The sequence below is a fragment of the Camelus dromedarius genome, chromosome 31, assembly GCF_036321535.1.
Source record: "Camelus dromedarius isolate mCamDro1 chromosome 31, mCamDro1.pat, whole genome shotgun sequence".
NCBI classification, from domain to species: Eukaryota; Metazoa; Chordata; class Mammalia; order Artiodactyla; family Camelidae; genus Camelus; species Camelus dromedarius.
In genome coordinates this window covers 20,737,040-20,754,241 of record NC_087466.1, presented here as the reverse complement: position 1 = coordinate 20,754,241, position 17,202 = coordinate 20,737,040, and the positions used below count along the sequence as shown (strand labels likewise).

Sequence of the window (17,202 nt, the reverse complement as noted above, 5' to 3'; positions counted from 1 at the left end):
GGCTGCAGTCATTGGCCCCATTGTACAGATGGGAAAACTGAGGTTTGGGGGTGACCAACTTGCCCGAGTGGCTCTCAGGTCTGACTCCCTCCAAATCTCCTCCTTCCCAGAGAATGCCGATTGGGGACAGAAGGTGGGGCTTGACTTGGCCACTTCCAGTCTCTGCCTCCTCCGGAGCCTCTGCCCATTGGTTTTGGCCGTTTGGGGACAGTGGGAGTGGCTGTCCTTGTCCTGGAAGGCCACGTTCAAAGAAAGGATGAAGGTGACACAAGCTGCCCCAGACGCCTGCTTTGTGACATCTTTGTGTCTGTGTGATGGGCTGGGTCGCGTTTTGGGGGATTGGGTGGCATCTGGGGGACCACTGGTGTCATTGGGGCAGGGAACTCAGAGCTGAGGAGGGAAGCGGGGATTAGAGGCCAGTGTGTCTGACAGACAGACTGACCGAGTGGGCTTCAGACCTGCTTCCCTCAGCCTTCAAAGGAAATCCAGTTTTTGCCAAGCTTTATAAATCGAGAGATGTCATGTAAACTTCTATACTTCTGGATTTTCATGGAAAATTGCTCTCGTCCTCATCTCCTTCTGGTTTTTTCCTCCTAGGCTCTGCCCCAGCCACCCTGGCCCCGCTGCTGTTCCCGAACTCTCTGTCTCAGTGCCTCAGGGCCTTTGCACGGGCCATGGCTTCTACAGAGACTTACCCACCACCACCAAATCCATATGTTCCCCTCACTGCCTTTAGTTTTTGGGTTGTTTTTTTTTTCTGTCTTTTGTTTTTGCTGACATTTCACCTACCTGATTCCTCTGTTTAAAGTTGCAAGCCTCTTTCTGGTCCCTGCTATGCTTTCACTGCGCCCTACCACATAGCACACACTTTACCCTAATTATTGGGGACCTGCCTTTCCCCTGCTGGAATAAAAGCCCCGTGGAGTCGGGGATCTGAGTCTGTCTTGTTCGTTCTCATCTCCCCAGCTCTGAGAATAGTGCCTGGCGTGTAGTAGGTGCTCCATAAATGTGTGTTGACAGGCAGAGAAAAGAAACTTCTGTGACCAAAGGGGAAAAAAAGGGGAGGGATAAATTAGGAAATTGAGATTAGCAGATGCAAACTATCATATATATAGTAGAGAAACAGCAAGGTCCTACTGTGCAGCACAGGGAACTACATTCAGTATCTTGTAATAACCTATAATGGAAAAGGATCTGGAAAAGAATATATGTGTGTGTGTGTGTGTGTGTGTATAACTGAGTCACTTTGCTGTACATCTGAAACATTGTAAATCAACCATACTTCAATTAAGAAGAAGTGTTGCGTGAATGAGTGAAGGAATGACTGACACATTTGGCACACGGAGCCCACTTCCTGCAGGATGCCACATGCTGTAGTTGAGCAACGGCCACTTCCTGGTTTCCCAATCAGGCTGTTGTTATTAAAACACATTTAAAAAAATTACACACATAAATAATATTACCTATTAATGTTAATTGCATCAACTCCAGAACAGCATGTGTGGACAGCTTTCTCATCAGCTACTGTCCCCAGAGACCTCCCGCCAACCCAAGGGGCCCCTTCCCCATGTGCCTGTGGGGTCTGCAGTGCAGGCTGGCACCGGGCAGCTTTTCTGGAGCCATGTGGTAGGGCAGGCAGCTGGGTGGGGGCCTCGGCCGTCCTCCTCACTGGTATGTGTGTGTCTTGTCCCCCACAGAATGTGCGCATTGACCCCAACAGCATTTCCTTCAACATGTGGAAGGAAATCCCCGTCCCCTTCTACCTCTCCGTCTACTTCTTCGACATCGTCAATCCCAGCGAGATCCTCCAGGGCCGGAAGCCGCAGGTGCGGGAGCGCGGGCCCTATGTGTACAGGTGAGGATGGAGGGGGCTGGGCCGGGACCCCCCAGGTGGGTGGCTCTGGCAGCGGCAGGGTTATTACCCCATTTTACAGATGAAGAGACTGAGGCCCCTCAAAGTAGAGGGACTTGTTCAAGGTCAATCTGCTTCTCTCTATCCAGTGCTCTAGAGTGGCTTTGCCACTCAGCCGCCCTCTGACTGTGGGCAAGGGCCTCAGTTTCCCTTCTGTAAAATGGGGATAACTGTACCCACTGTGGGATGGTTATGGGGATTGGACAGGATAGTTAGCCGAAAGCCCAGTCCAGTGCCTGGCATGCAGTAAGCACTCAACAAATGGTAGTTGCTAACGTATTATTGTTAGCGAACTCAGGTTCAGCTGCTCGCTGTTGGTTGGAAAGGAGAGGTTGCTTTACTCAGGAGGCCCCCGGGCAACCTGGGGAGAAGGCAGACTCACGTCCAGAAATCAACTCTGAAGATTCTGCTCGACCATGAAAGTTTTTAAAAGGAGAATCATCTGGGGAGGGCGTCAGAGTCTTGGTTGGCTCCCCTTGTGTGCAGACTTTCTTCTGATTGGCTGGCAGTAGGGTAACAGAGCGGGGTGCTCCAGGAATCTTGTACTCAGCCTGAAGTCACCATCCTCCACCTGAGTGGGGGCCTTAGTCCCTGCAGAAGAATTCAAAGATACTGTTCTGTATCTCCTTTGGGCAGGACCCAGCCCCTGCCCCATCGCTGCACTGTTGTTTCTTGACTGCTCCTCCTTGTCTCTACACTCCCTCCCTTCCCTGATTGACAATGGTTGGAATCTGCCCTTCGGAGCTCAGGGAAGGTCAAGGAGGCTGAATGAAGCCTACTTCCTACAAAAAGAAATGGGGGGACCCCACAGGGTCCTGTTTTGTTTCGTTATCACCACTGCTGCCACAGCCTCTTCATTTGAGGGTTTGCTTTGCGAGAGTGCAGCTCTCCAGCCGCTCCTGGGCTCGTCCCTCCAGGGAGGGCTGTTAGAATACGAGAGCCGATTTCTGGTTCTGCCCAGTCTGCCCTCTGGGAAGAAGCCGGTTGAGGAAACCGTGATCTCGGCTTAGTCCATCCACAAAAAACTCCTGTGTCGGAACAGAGCCTGGTTTACCAACGTTCCTATTTATTCCTTCATTCTGGAAGCGTTTCCTGAGCGCCTCCTGTGTGTTAAAGGCAGACAAAAGCCCCTGCCTCACAGAGCTGACCCTCCTACAGGGACAGAGTAAACAAGTGGACAAATAAGATAAAATCAGACAGGTATGGTGAAAACAAAATGGGTGAGGTGACAGAGAACGCTGGAGGCAGGGGCTCGGCTGGGGTTAGTCTAACTGGAGGGTCAGGAAGGACCTCTGCCAAGAGGACACTTACCTGGACCCAGATGGTGAGAAGGGGGCACCACTATGTGAGAATCTGGGGGGAAGTGGGTCCTGGACAGAGGGAGCGGCAGGTGCAAAGGCCCTGAGGTGGGAACAGCCTGGTAGTCCAGGAAGGGCAAGGCCTGTGTGGCTGGCATGTTAGGAATGCGGGGGAGACTGAGAGAGTCAAGGCCAGAGGCTTGGACGGGGCCAGTTGGTGTGGACCCTAGAGGCCACGTTAGGAGCTTAATTTTGTCCGATACGCAAAGGAGGGTTGTGGGCAAGACAATGACATGATCTGATTTCCAGTCTTCAAAGATTCTTCTGGATACTTTGCAGGGAATGGATGGCAGAGCAAGAGATAATGATAACCACCTAACAATAAAGATTGCAGCTGATCTGTAATTTTTTCTCTGATTCTGGCAAAGGTTTTAATTGCTTGACATGTATTAACTCACTGAATCCTCACAAGTAGGGACCTGATGAAGCAGGTCTTGATGTTTTTCCCATTTTATAGATGGGAGAACTGAGGCTTAGGTAGTAAGTGGTGGAGACCGGAGTTGAGCCCTGGCCCTGTGTCTCCATAGTGCATATTCCTAACCATTGCCCTCACCGCCTCCCTCAGGAGAGCAGGAACACATATGGGAGGAGGCTGATGAGGGACGGTGGGAGCTTGGAAAGGTGGAAGGGGACGGGTTGGGATTTGGGGTCCTTACAGCTGCGGTGGCCAGGCAGCAGGAGGACAGGTGTTGGCTGTGGGGCTGCCGGGTCGGGTGGGGTGCACAGACAGTGGGGGTCCCACGGCTCCCCGGCAGCTGACCCGCCAGCTTCCTCGCCCACAGGGAGTTCAGGCACAAGAGCAACATCACCTTCAACGACAATGACACAGTGTCGTTCCTCGAGTACCGCAGTTACCAGTTCCAGCCCCACAAGTCCCGTGGCCTGGAGAGCGACTACATCGTCATGCCCAACATCCTGGTCTTGGTGAGGTGCCTGGCGGCCGCGGCCCCTCACACCCACCTTCCGTCTCTGCCTGACTGTCCCCTGCACGGGGCAGTCCCCGGGGGGACGCAGCCTGTGGCCCCCGTGACGACGCTGAGCCCCGTGTGCCTCCTGGGCGCACCCTGGTCTCTGGTTTGAGGGTATTGGCCAAAGTCGTGGTCTTTTCCCTCTTCAGTCTGCAAATCTGAAATCTCCAAAAGGAGGTACTAGTTGAGGGACAGAAGGAGGGACCCTCCCCGGGTCATGTCATATCTTTTTGGAGGGAGGTTGTGGGCAGAGCCTCCATTCTCTGCAGGTGGAGTCAGAGTAGCAGCTGGATTTACTGACTGCTTGCCACGTGTATCGGGGTCCCCAGGGCCACGCCCAGTTTGCTGATTCACTAGGGGGGCTCATGGTCCTGCTCTCGGCTGCGGTTGGTACAGCGGAAGGAGGCAGAACAAAATCAGCACAGGGAAAGGGCACGTGGGGTGGAGACCGGGCACTGGCTTCCTGAGCCCTCTGCCAGGGGATTCACACCTGACACGCTTCACTCCCCGGCAGTGGGCTGTGACCGCACGTGTGAGTGTCCTTACCAGCGACGCCCAGTAGAGCCGCAGCTCCGGGGTGTTTATTAGCGGCTGGTCACGTAGGCACTCTTTCCCTGGCACGGACCCAAATTCCAGATTCCCCGAAGGAAAGCGGGTGGTTAGCTTAACCACGTTTGTACAGTCAAGGCGCAGTGAGCCCCTCTTGTCAGCTAGCGAGTGGTGGGACCCCTCCTAAAACCAGGATCTCAGACGCCAGCCAAGGGCCAACTTTGCCAGCAGATCTTCCTAGAGACAGCCGCCTCCAGTCTGCTGGGTGAACGTCTTGCTGACATTGTGTTTAAGACCTTACGCATATTACCTTGTTTACTTGTCAACAATACGTGATCGTTAGGTACTATTACTTTCTTCATTTGTAGGGAGGAAAACTGAAGAACAGAGAGGTTCAGTGACTTATCTAAGGTCACTCAGCTAGCAAGCAGCAGACTAGGGTTTTGAACCTACAGAGTTTGGATTATGTCGTACTCAGCCCTCTGTCTAATCCTCTGTCCACCCGGAAGGTCATCAGGCATTTGCTCTGGGCCTGGCCCTGGGCTGGGCTCTGCATCAGATATGAACTCACCTGGTGAGTCCACTGGATGGACAGGACGAAAGAAGCTCAAATAAATGCAGCCCAGAGCCTCGCAGCTGCCTCCCTCAGCTAGATACACGTGTTTTGGCAGCGAAGTCAACAGGTGATCCTGTTGCTGAAGGGTCAGGGAGTGATTCTGGGTGCCCCAGACGTCCCACATGTCCACTGCAGGGACCCTTCTAGACCTGAGCATTTCCCGACGTGGGCTGTGGCTTGAAATCCGGGGGGAAAGGCCAGCTGAGTCTGGCCTTGAACTCGTGGTGTTCCCTGGCCCTGCAGGCCGCAGCGTTGATGATGGAGAATGGGCCCATTAGCCTGAAGCTGATCATGACCTTGGCGTTCAGCACCCTTGGTGAGCGCGCCTTCATGAACCGCACCGTCAGCGAGATCATGTGGGGCTACGAGGACCCCCTCCTGCACCTCATCAACAAGTACTTCCCAAGCATGTTCCCCTTCAAGGGCAAGTTCGGGCTATTTGCTGAGGTAAGTGTGGCCCAGTGAGAAGTTCAGGGCCTGTGCCTTGTCCTCCACGAACACAGCCTGGAAGCTGGTTACCGGCTTGCTTTGGGAACTGGCTGGGGGCCCTGGGACTGTGGTTGTGAGTGGTGGAGAACCTCACTCAAACTGTCTTAAGCGACATGGAGAATTTATTGGTTCATATAACTGAGAACTGTAAAGATGGATTTAGGTGCAGCTTGATCCAGGCTCAAGTGATGTGATCGGGGCTGAGCTTAGATGATTGTAGGTTGAGGCTAGAAGAAGGGGGAATGGCTGCTGGGGAGGCAGGTCACAAGTGTCAACTATAGCATTGCTCTGAGTTGCCTCCTTTTTTTTAATCTTGACCCTTGGTAACCCAGTAGGGTCAGTGACTGGGATCCTGAGTCATAATCTGATGTAGAGTCGAGCTACTGACCTTTGATCCTTGACCTTGGCTCCCTCAACCACAGATTTTAATGAGCCCTCTGGGTTGCTCCAGCCTCAACCTCCTCTTTGGGCTCTGCTGATCTGGTGTTGAGGGTAGTGGGTAGAAATTGTGACTCTGTTCCTGGCACATGATAGTTGCTCAGCACAGCTTTGACTAGAATGACAGGTTCTGGTTGTGTGTGTGTAAGTTGGCACTTTGGGGGTAAGTGACATGATTCTTGTAAAAGCATATTGTAAACTTAAAAACCAATGAAAATTATTACAAATTGAGTAGCATGCCTGTTACCTATACTTGACTATATATAGTGGAAATCCCCAAATAACAGTCCCACAGTGACTGTTCAGTGTTGGTGTGGTGGCTTCATACTCTTCAGGGATCTAGAATTCTTCTACCACTCTGCTCTGCCCTCCTTAGGGTGTGGTTTCCATACTCAAGATTACCACATGGTCCAGCATGGCTGCTAGAGCACCAGCTACCACATCCACATTCCAGTCAGTGCAGCAGGAGTGAAGAAGTGGTGGGGGATTTAGGGTCATTCAGGGGAGCTGAGGACAAAACAGCGTGTTCCAGCTGTTTCCCTCTTCCAGAGGGAGGAAACCAATTTCCAGTTGCTTTCCATTGGCCAGAACTTAGTCACGTGGCCATAGTTCGCTGCAAGAGATGCTGGAAGATGTTGCCTTTTAGCTAGTGTGTTGATGCCCTGAGTAAGGTTTGCATCTTGTTATGAAGGAGAAAGGAGAGACTGGACTTTGGGTAGTAACTAGCTGTCTCAGGTACAGTTTGCCGATTGCAATGATTATGTTAGGATCCTTTTGGGTGAGCATTTATTAATAATAATAACAATAATCATAAAAGGAAAGCATTTTGAGTTCTTATTATTTCTCAGGCACTGTGCTCAGCGGTTCTCACACATTAGCTCTTTTAATACTCCCAGTGCCTCTTAAGCGGCTCCCGTTACCCTCCCCTCGTGCTGGCTGAAGTCTGGGCTCCTGCAGCTCTGAATGCACAGGTGACGGGACACGGGTATTAGGAAGCCAGAGCAGGCTTTGAACTTGGGCCCTGCTCTGGAGCCTGTTTGTTTAACCAGTTACTAATCGATTTAGCCATTCAGCCAGTAAACCCATTCAGTCCGGTCTCCCCTTTCTCCCTCATAACAAAACAAAGCATCGACACACTAGCTAAGAGGCCACGTCTTCCTATTGAGTTCCTAACGGGTGCCACACCTCACGTTATACGGCGTCCTCAGAGGTCAAAGGGTGCCTTCTAGATTTTACCCAGCGGTCTCTCATTTCTTCGTATGCATTTCGTATCTTTGCTCTGAGTTAGAAATCTGTTTCTAAGAAATACCCTTTGAGTGCCAAAGCCGGGGTTTCCTAGAAAGCACGGGATAAACATCAGGTCCCGTGTCCCCCAGGACAGGCCGGGTTAAGCAGCCCCCAAACTCAGTGGCTTGAAACAACAGAAGTTTATTTCTTGCCTGTATGCTGTGTCCAGTGCGGGTGGCCAGGGGGCCTCTGCTCTTTGTGGTCGCTCGGACCCAGGCTGAGGGAGGCTCCAGCCTGACACACATGTCCCCGGTCTCTGCAGCAGTGACAGTTTTCACGCACCAGCTCGTAAAGCTCCCACCCAGAGCTGACATGCCACTTCCGCTGCTTTTTTATCTATCATTTTCACTGTCGAAGAAGTCACTTGGCCATGGTTTATTTCACATTGCGGCGGGGGGGGGGGGGGTGGCTGTACCATTTACATGGGAAGAGAACCAGACTCTCCCAGAGGTGGGAAGGGAAGGTGGGACGCTTTCTCCAAGGGATGCTGTCCTCAGGGGAGTGTCTCTCCTAGAAAGCTCCCGGGTCCTCGTCCTCTTGACCCTCAGGTGCAGCGGTGAACAAGAAAACGCGGCCCCTGTCCCCCGGGTGAGGGGGGGAGCAGCCTGTGACTGAGCGGGCGGGCTTGGGTGCTGGCCCCCCGGGGTCCTTGGCCTCCATCCTGAGGCTTAAAGATGCCATTCTCTGCCGTCGTCTGCAGCTCAACAACTCCAATTCTGGGCTCTTCACCGTGTTCACGGGCGTCCAGAACTTCAGCAGGATCCACCTCGTGGACAAGTGGAACGGGGTCAGCAAGGTGAGGGCAGGAGGAGCCGTCCTGCCCAGGGGCTGGGTGGGAGGCAGGGGCTGCCCTTCCCGGTGCCTCTTCTTGCTCCTAAAACTCGGGGAGCGATCACATCCGTGAGGGAGGACGCCTTCAGAGCTGGGGATTTTACCTTTGCCTAAGCCTCAGCTGGCTCTTGGTTCCGGATGAGTGGGTGAGGCCTGGAACTACTTAGTTAGCACCTAGTGTATGCTAGGAACTGAATTCTTTCTTTCCTTTGGTGCTTCTTTTACAAGAATGCTTCCAAAATATTACACTGATAATATAGCCATCCATTGTATTAAAAGATTATTGAGTAAAAAATAAATTACACTAGAAACGCAGGGAGACATCACATTAAAAAATAAAAGGATAGAAATAAAGTGCACTTTGTACTCCTTCACGCTTCCAGCCCCCCCCCCACCGGAATCGGGGAGGAAACCCACAGTTACCAGGACTGGGGTCTGTTCTTATCCATTAGCATGGGTGGTTTTTTCCTTCTTGGAACAGAATGAAGTCGTATTACGTGCACTGCTTTGCAAGCTTGCTTTCTTCACCTTCGTGGCCTTTCCTCACCGTGCGTGAAAATGCACAGCGGTGGTGCCCACCTTCCAAATGCTCACCAGGGTGATGACTGCAAAGACCTGAGGGCTGGGGACAGATTACATCCCCTTGGTGCCCAGAGTGGCAGGATAATCATTTGCAACCAGTAATAACCATTCCGAACGGGCACTACTGAAATTCTCTTTGGCTTGCTTTTTCAATATAAAAGTGTACACGTGACTAAAACTCTTCTGTTAGGACAGAGGGGTAGAAAGTGAGAAGTCTGTTTTTTTTCTGTCCGGCTCTCACTCCCCAGAGGTACCTCCTGTTCTGAGATCTCCTGGTGGCCACATTATGATTCTAATCCTTTTACATACTGTGCTACCTTCTAATTTGACCTGTTTTTAGGAAGTATCTGGTGACTTCCTCTCTGAGAGGTGAGGATGTCCCTGTGCTCCTTGGACATGTGCGCAACAGGCCCATTTTACAGATGCAGTAACTGAGTCCCCAGCAAAGTAGCACATTCACAGTTAGGGAGTGGGGAGCTGTCGTCGACGGTTTCTCTGGCTGTCTGTCTACACAGCCTGCCCTCCTCCCGCCATGCCAGGCCGCCTCTCGGAGGAAACTGTCAGTTGGGTGGTGACGTCCCCAAGGGCACCTGGCCTGTGACAGCTCCGAGTCGGGGGGGGGGGGCAGCGCCCAAGAGCATCTCTGTAGGAGGCCTTGCTCAACTAAGTGGGCGTATCTAAATGCTTCCCCGCAGGTCAACTTCTGGCATTCGGATCAGTGCAACATGATTAATGGAACTTCCGGGCAGATGTGGGCCCCATTTATGACTCCAGAATCCTCCCTGGAATTCTACAGCCCTGACGCCTGCCGGTAATCGCCCTGACACGGGACCTTCTGGGCCTCCTGGGAAACCCGCCAAGTGGCTTTTGGCTTATACTGGGAAAGCACCTGGCTCTCCGTGTGTCCGCTGGCCCTTGGCGTCACCTTGAATCCTCTTTGGTCGCAGGTCCATGAAGCTAGTCTACAAGGAGGAGGGCGTGTTTGAAGGCATCCCCACTTTTCGCTTCGTGGCTCCCAACACCCTGTTCGCCAACGGGACCGTCTACCCGCCCAACGAGGGCTTCTGCCCGTGCATGGAGTCGGGAATTCAGAACGTCAGCACCTGCAGGTTCAGTACGTGCCGTCCCCGACGGGACAGCGGGCGGGAGCGCGCGGCTCGAGGCAGGGCGTATCTGCCCCCAATGCTACCTGCTTAATTTCTGGCCTCTGTACTCTTGATAATCCCATTAGGCCAGAGATAATGAGAGCGGCAAAAAGATAACCTGAGAAAAAAACCGCCATGTCCATCAGTTGCTGTCGTAACAAATTCCCACAACATGGTGGCTGAGGATGGCACAAATGTATTATCTTAAGCAGTCCTGTGGTTCAGAAGTCCAACCCAGGCCTCTCCAGGCTCAGAGCCAGGTGGCAGTAGGCTGCATTCCTTTCTGGAGGCTGGAGGGGAGAATCCGTTTTCTTGCCTTTTTCAGCTTCTAGAATTCCTTGCGCAGGGTTCCCTTCCTCTGTCTTCAAAACCAGGGACACCACAGCTCTCTGACTCCTGTGGCTGCATCTCTTCTTCTGACCCTCTTCTGCTTCCCTCTTCCGGTTTTAAGTGCCCTGAAGTCTCTGCCGGGGTCCCCTGGGTAATCTAGGCCACGGTCCCTGTTTTAAGCTGATTAGTTAGCAGCCATCAGCCCCCTGCGGCCGTAATTCCCTTTGCTGGGTGACCTAGTTTATTTGCAGATTCTGGAGATTAGGACGTGGGCCTCTCTGGCAAGGACATTGCTCTGCCCTCCACGCCACGACACGAGGCTTCTTGGAGAGGACCTTTCAGCCCATCTGGGGAGGGAAAGAAGCTAGCAGCGGCCCGCTGGTTCCGTGAACCCTGGTTCAGTGGGGACAGCTGCAGGCCTGGGTGTGGTCACTGGCGCTGGCAGACTGTCCAGCACCATGAGTGTTTTCCAGTTGTGGGCTGGTCCCTGAGACGCCCCCACCTCACGCTCAACTTGGACACTTGGATGTCAGCTCGAGTCCCCTCTCCTGACGCTCATCCGGTCACAGCAAGCCCCGTGGGTCCTGCCTCCAGATCAAGTCCCAGGTCCTTCCTGTCTCCCGTTCCCCGGCCGCCTCATGGGCCAGGCCCCTCCAGTCGGGCCTCCTCCTGCGTGGCTGCCGCCCTGCGCCCGCTCTGTTCCCCAGACTGTCCAGTGCGGTCACCGCTGGCCTCATGTGGCTATTTAAATTCAGATTGGTTTGAATGAAATCAAATTTAAAACGCAGCACCTTAGTCTCCCTGGACACTTTTCAGACGGTCCCCACCCACACGTGCCCAGTGACCACCGTGTGGGATGGACAGAGAAAACAGAACGTTTTCATTGTTGGATCCTGTTCCAGAGAGCAGCCCAGGGGACCTTTCAAAAACGGGAATTGCCACCCAACCCTTTGCTTCAGATGTCTGACAGCCCCCCGTGAGTGTGTATAGTGCAGCTCTTAGCGTGGCCTCGGGGCTGTCAGGATCCAGCCTCTGCTGGCCTCTCTGATGTCATTTCTTCCTGTACCTTCCCCACTGACTATTCTTTAGCTAGCACTGCTGCCTTCTCTCTGTTGCTAGAATATATCAAGTTTGGCCCCACCTCAGGACCTTTGCATCGGCTGTTCCCCAGGCATCCATGTGGATCTTTGTGGATCGTTCCCTTACCTCCTCTTGATCTGTTCAAATGCCACCTCCTCCAGGAGGCCTGCTCTGATTTCTCGTTCTAAAGCTGCCCTCCCCTCCCTCAGCTGCTCTCTGTCCCTTCACCCTTTATTGTCTTCCTGGTGCTAATCGCTCCCTGAAATCGCTGACTGTGCATTTTATTTTACTTCTTGTCTGTCTCACGGGACTGTAACCACTGTAGGCAGGGCTCTGTCAGCTTCTAGACCTGCGCCCAGTATATAGTGGGTACTCAACACAGTATTTGAACATATTAATGTGTGGTGTATCCTGCACTTGGGAAATTGAGGCTCAAGGCTGGGATGTGACCGAGCTCACACAGCCGGTAGGACAAGAAGCCACCCCTCATCTTTCTTGCTCTTGCCTCTTGGGGCCTGTTTGGTTGGAGCCACATTTCCAGCTGAAGATGGGGATTGGGGAGGGGTCGTCTGCAGCAGGGTTGGGAGGAAGGACGATCAGCAGGTTGGACGGTTTCCCCAAGTTCAGGACAAGTGGGCGAAAGGTTTCAAACTGGGGCCTGGAAATGCCCACCTCTGTCATGGCCTTTTCTGGCCCTCCTACCCTTGTCCCCGATTTGTTCAGTTCTTTCTTTCGCCCTGTGCCAGTTCGGTTTTCTTCTGGGCTGGCTTTGCTGCCTGGCAGGCTCTCCCCTCGTGGCTGCAGGCCCACCTCCTCCCAGCTCTGGGTCCTGCAAAAAGGGGGCAACTGGGTCCTCCTCACCCCAGTGGAAGTCCCAGGGTTTGCTCCGATTGGTCTGCTTTGCATCACATGGCCAGCTGGGACCCAATCAGTGGCCAAGTGGGCTCTGCTGATTGGCCAGGCTGTGTCAGATGCTGGCCCCACCCACAGAGCAGGGGAGGGGCTTAATCGGGGTGTAGGTTCCCAGAGAAAGGATGGATGCTGGGCAGGCAGAGACGTGTCCGCACACCACCGAGGGCTAGGGGTGAAAATCACACTGCCTCATCTTAGCGCATGTGCCAAAGGTACTTCAAAAGTGCAAGGGGATTACTTATGTATTATGTAAATAAAGTTTTTTCTTTTACTTTGAAATAGACATGTGCACAGAGATGCCCAAGTGACGTGCAGTGTGGAATTCCACAAAGTGATGGAGAAAGAGAGCAGGAGCAGGAGTGGTGCTGGGTGCCCCGTGGCCCCTCCCGGTCATGGGCCTGACTTCCAGAGCCTCTGCTTTGCCTGCCTTTGGTCTTTATGTGAATGGAATCGTAAAGCATCTACTCCTCTTTTCTCTTTTTCTGGCCTCTTCCGCCCGTTTTCGCACTGGGGAGGTCCATCCCTGTCGTTGTGGGCGTGCTCTTCATGGCTGTATAATACTCCACAGCGGGGCCGCGCCTGCCTTTCCTTACCCCTCCTGTTGATCACAGATGTCCGAGGTCCCATTTGCTGCCTGTTACCCCAGGGCTGCTAGGAACGGTCTCTCCCACGTCTTTTGGTTCACTTGTGTCCGTACTTCTATGGCATTTTATCTGAAGATAAGAAATAGCCACACATTTCCCTTTCTGGGCCTTGAAAATTTCTTGGACCCAGAGAACATTCTCTCCTCCAACCTCCACACTGTGTGAGGCCCTTAGACTTGCTCAGTGGAGCCCTTTAATCATAATCTGTTGTGATCCTGGGTAATTAGATCTGGTTGGATGTGCCATAAAACTATAAATTAATTACCACTTATTACCTGGGCGCTGTCGCTCCCAGTCTGTTTGGAAATAAAATAGAAATTGTTCATGGGCACCCAGGGTTCCGCTCGCTGCTCATTACCCTGGTGCTGCTAGGAGCATTCTCTTCCATGTCTTTTGGTGCAGCTATGTCTGTATTTCTGTGGCATTTTATCTGAAGATAAGAAATTAATTTAACGGCGCACATGCATGCATGTGCGCCGTTAAAGAAAACAAACAAACTAGACAGGCATGATGTCTGAAGCAAAGGCAGGTGGTGTCAGATTGGTCCGGCCCGCTTCAGTCTCCCCTGGCCTTGGAGGAGGATGGGGCTTATTTGGGATTCACCACCTTCAAGGGCCTGGGTTGGTGACCACTTCCCTTACAGAGGGAAAGGGGGTCCTTGTGTTTGCTCTGCTGATCTCCTTTCATGTTGGAGATGGGAGGATGGGAAATGGGGAAATTGTGGGATGTGGTTTCTGGAGGCGCTCAAGATGGCTTCAGAGGTCCAAGGAGGCAACTTTAAGTAACACTGATTTACCTGGTGAGAGAGGGCTTTTGTGTTCCATTCTCTTTCTGTCCTTCTGATCTCTCCCTCCAAGAGGAAGTCTCCATTAGCACTAAGAGAGCTCGAATGCCTTTCTAACATTCATCTGTTTCTCTTTTTAATGGAGATAGAGCAAGTCTCAGAGTCAAAGCCTTGTGTAAGTAACAGCATCTCATTTGAATGTACAATGTTCAGTGGTTCCCTTGTGTTTATTCGTGTATTTGTTTTCTAATTCTGGCAGGTGTTTCTATCTCAGGTGTTCTGACGCCTGAGATAGAAAGCTCCTCCTTTAAAATATAACTATTTGAGAAAGTCATGGCAGTTCCTTCAAAGAGACACGTTACAGAACAGCGCAAGGGATATCCAGACACCGCAATGTTGGAGAGATCCTGGGGTGAATAAATTCATGCTGAGACACATTAAAGCAACGAATGTTAAAGGACTCTGGGGAAAATGAAGTCAGACAGCAGTAGAACCCCAGCTTTTATTTCAAGCCAGTGCTTGGCTTTGCTAAGGAAGGCGGAAAGAATCTAGGCATTTGAGGCTGTCAGACACACATGAACAGGAATGCCGGTCACCTGGCTGGGAGAAGATGGGCTGCTGGTTTTAGGGAAGGCGACCTCGTGGGTTTGTTTTTTCTGTCTTTCTTTTTCTCGTATCGAGGTGAAGTTTGCGTAACATAAAATGAACCATTTCAAGTGCACAATTCAGTGGCATGTAGGACATTGGAAACGTGTGGCCACCCCCGCGGTCTAGTTCCAGAACATTGTCATCATCCCAAGAGGAGACCCCGTACCATTAGCACTCACACCCCACCCCTCCTCCCCCAGCCCTGCCCCCACCGGTCTGCATTCTATCTCTGTGATGTGCCTGTTCTGGACCCTTGTGATTTTTCGAGAGAGGCTCATCCCTTCCCTCGTTACCTTGTTGAACATCAGGCCAGTTGTGTGTTGTCCTGAGCACACGAGGATGCCCTGGGGTTTGCCTTGGTCGGTCGGTTGATGGAGAGATTCGGCCTCAAGTAACCGGGTGTGAACTGCTCACTCAGAGGGACCTGGGTCAGGCCCCGTTCTCACACGTTGGCGTCCGTCCCGCAGACCAGCTGCGGGGGGAGAAGGAGCAAAGAGGTATCTCCTCTGCTCCCGTGGCCGTTAGGGAGGCCTGGCTGCGATGTGCACACCTGAGCATCTCCTGAGCATCTCTGATCATTGCCACGTTGCCTGCAGAACACAGTCTGGGCTGCTTGGTGTGGCAATCCAGACGCCCCTCCTCTCACCCAAGTTCAAGTCTTCCTATCCTCAGCTCCCCTAACTCCCCTCCACACACTGCCTGCTCCACATGTGCTGTCCATTTCCCACCTCCCTGCCGTTGCTTCTGTCATCCCTTCCAGCTGGAATGCCGTCCTCTGGCCTCCTCTGCCCGGCATCTTGGAGCCATCTTCTGTTCTTTCCTTTGGTCTCTCCTGCCAGAAGCAGAAGCTCCTGCTTTCCCGTTCCTCTGGCTTGTCCGAGCTTGTGGCTTGCTGGACTCCAGTGCCTGGTGCCTCTTGGGCACTTGGTACATATTTATGGACGGAATAAATTCTTTCTGTCTAGTTATTGTTGTTTGCACCTTGTCATCATCCCGGGGCTGGGGAGGAGTGCACTGCAGGCAGTGGCTGTGTTTCCTCATTGCACAACCCCCTGTGCCCAGCTAGGGCCTGACCTGAGCCCGTCTCCGCACGTGCCGACACACTCTCTTTGTCTGACACCCCCTCTCTGCCCATCTGCCTTCCAGATGCACCCTTGTTTCTCTCCCATCCTCACTTCTACAACGCTGACCCAGTCCTGGCAGAGGCAGTGTCTGGCCTCCACCCTAACCCAGAAGAGCATTCTTTGTTCCTGGACATCCACCCGGTGAGCAGGGGCCTGGCAGCCTGTGGGTGGGCGGTGGGGGTTTCTGTTTGGTGCACTTGGGCCCCCCTTCCCCACCCCTACGCCAGGCACCAAGGTGTTCCAGGTGGGAGGTGATGGGGAACCTGCGTTTCTTTGGCATTGATACCATCTGGGCTATCAAGCCATCAAAGTTTGCCCCGACTCCATAGTTCAAGGACTTCATTGTCTCTTTATAAGGGAATTGCCTCTATAAAAGGACCATAAGACAGTAAATTAATTAGGAATTATCAGCCTGCAAATTAGCCAGAGGCAGCCCTCTGGCTGTGCCAACATTACCATAAAGATCTTTAGGCACCGGCAAGAGCCCGGGATCTCTTGCAGATAAACTGGGTTCTGGGGAACTGGCCCACGCGATGTTCTGTCTATAAACAGGGACCAGGAGGGTATCAGGGCTGTACGTGCGACCCCGCCGAGGGCATGTCTTTAGCCCTTTGCTGCTCCTCCCCGTGCCTCCGTTCACTGCAGAGTTCCCCATTTGGACTTGGTGGCTTCTACCACTGACTAAAAAGTTCTGTGGGCTTGTGTTTCCTGAGTGGACACTCGTGGTCTTCCCCACAGGCCTTTTTAGGGAGCGCTTCTGCCCGATGCTGTTCCGTGCCATTGTCCTGTGCACTCACGGTTCCTTGGCCACTGACCCGGCCCCCAGCCCCCAGCCCCCAGCCCTCCACCTTCTAGTTCTTTATCTTTTTCTCGCTAAAAACCCAGGCCAGTGAAGTCAGCTGTGACTGCGCCCACTTCACACCCAGCAGACATTTCTAGAAGGCTCATCATGCTCCAGGCACTAGCTAGATTCTTCCCCGCGCACCCACTCAGTTCATTTTCACAATAACCTGGGAGGCGGGCATTGCTCCTCCCGTTTTACAGATGGGAAGCCTGCAGCCCAGGTAGATTAAGTGGAACAGCTAGCAAATGGGGTTCCTGGCTCCACGAGGGGAGGGTCTGTTCTGTCTCGTTAATCGCATGAATTCTGGCAGTGGGCACAGAAGTGCTAGTGTCTCAGGAAATACAGGTGGGATCTTCTGAGATACGAGTGATTGAGAATAAGGAAGGGCTAAGGCTGAATTCAAATATAGGTCTCCTTTTTTAATTAAAAAAATTAATTATTTTAAGATTTGCTTTTTCTCTAAACTTGAATACTCAGTTGCATCTGTCTTTTTTAAAAAATGTTTATTGAAGTGTAGTTGATTTACAATGTTAGTTTCAGGTGTACAGCAAAGTGACTCACACATATACGTATATATTTTTATGTATGTCATATAGTTGGAAGCATAGAGTATGTAGCCTTTTTAAAAAATTGAGGTACAGTTGATGTATAATATTATGTA

The 17,202-nt window shown here is 52.4% G+C and overlaps 1 protein-coding gene across 6 annotated transcripts in view; it reads left to right on the top strand.

The window, feature by feature from the left end:
• SCARB1 (scavenger receptor class B member 1) overlaps positions 1 to 17,202 on the top strand; it is a 67,219-nt gene that overhangs the window by 36,044 nt on the left and 13,973 nt on the right. For all 6 annotated transcript variants that reach the window (XM_031442498.2, XM_064481301.1, XM_031442496.2 and 3 more), the window contains 7 exons: positions 1,698 to 1,855; positions 4,053 to 4,194; positions 5,647 to 5,850; positions 8,318 to 8,413; positions 9,726 to 9,841; positions 9,978 to 10,144; positions 15,720 to 15,838. In XM_031442498.2, the coding sequence (XP_031298358.1) occupies positions 1,698 to 1,855; positions 4,053 to 4,194; positions 5,647 to 5,850; positions 8,318 to 8,413; positions 9,726 to 9,841; positions 9,978 to 10,144; positions 15,720 to 15,838 (1,002 nt within the window). The remainder of the gene's footprint in view (positions 1 to 1,697; positions 1,856 to 4,052; positions 4,195 to 5,646; positions 5,851 to 8,317; positions 8,414 to 9,725; positions 9,842 to 9,977; positions 10,145 to 15,719; positions 15,839 to 17,202) is intronic.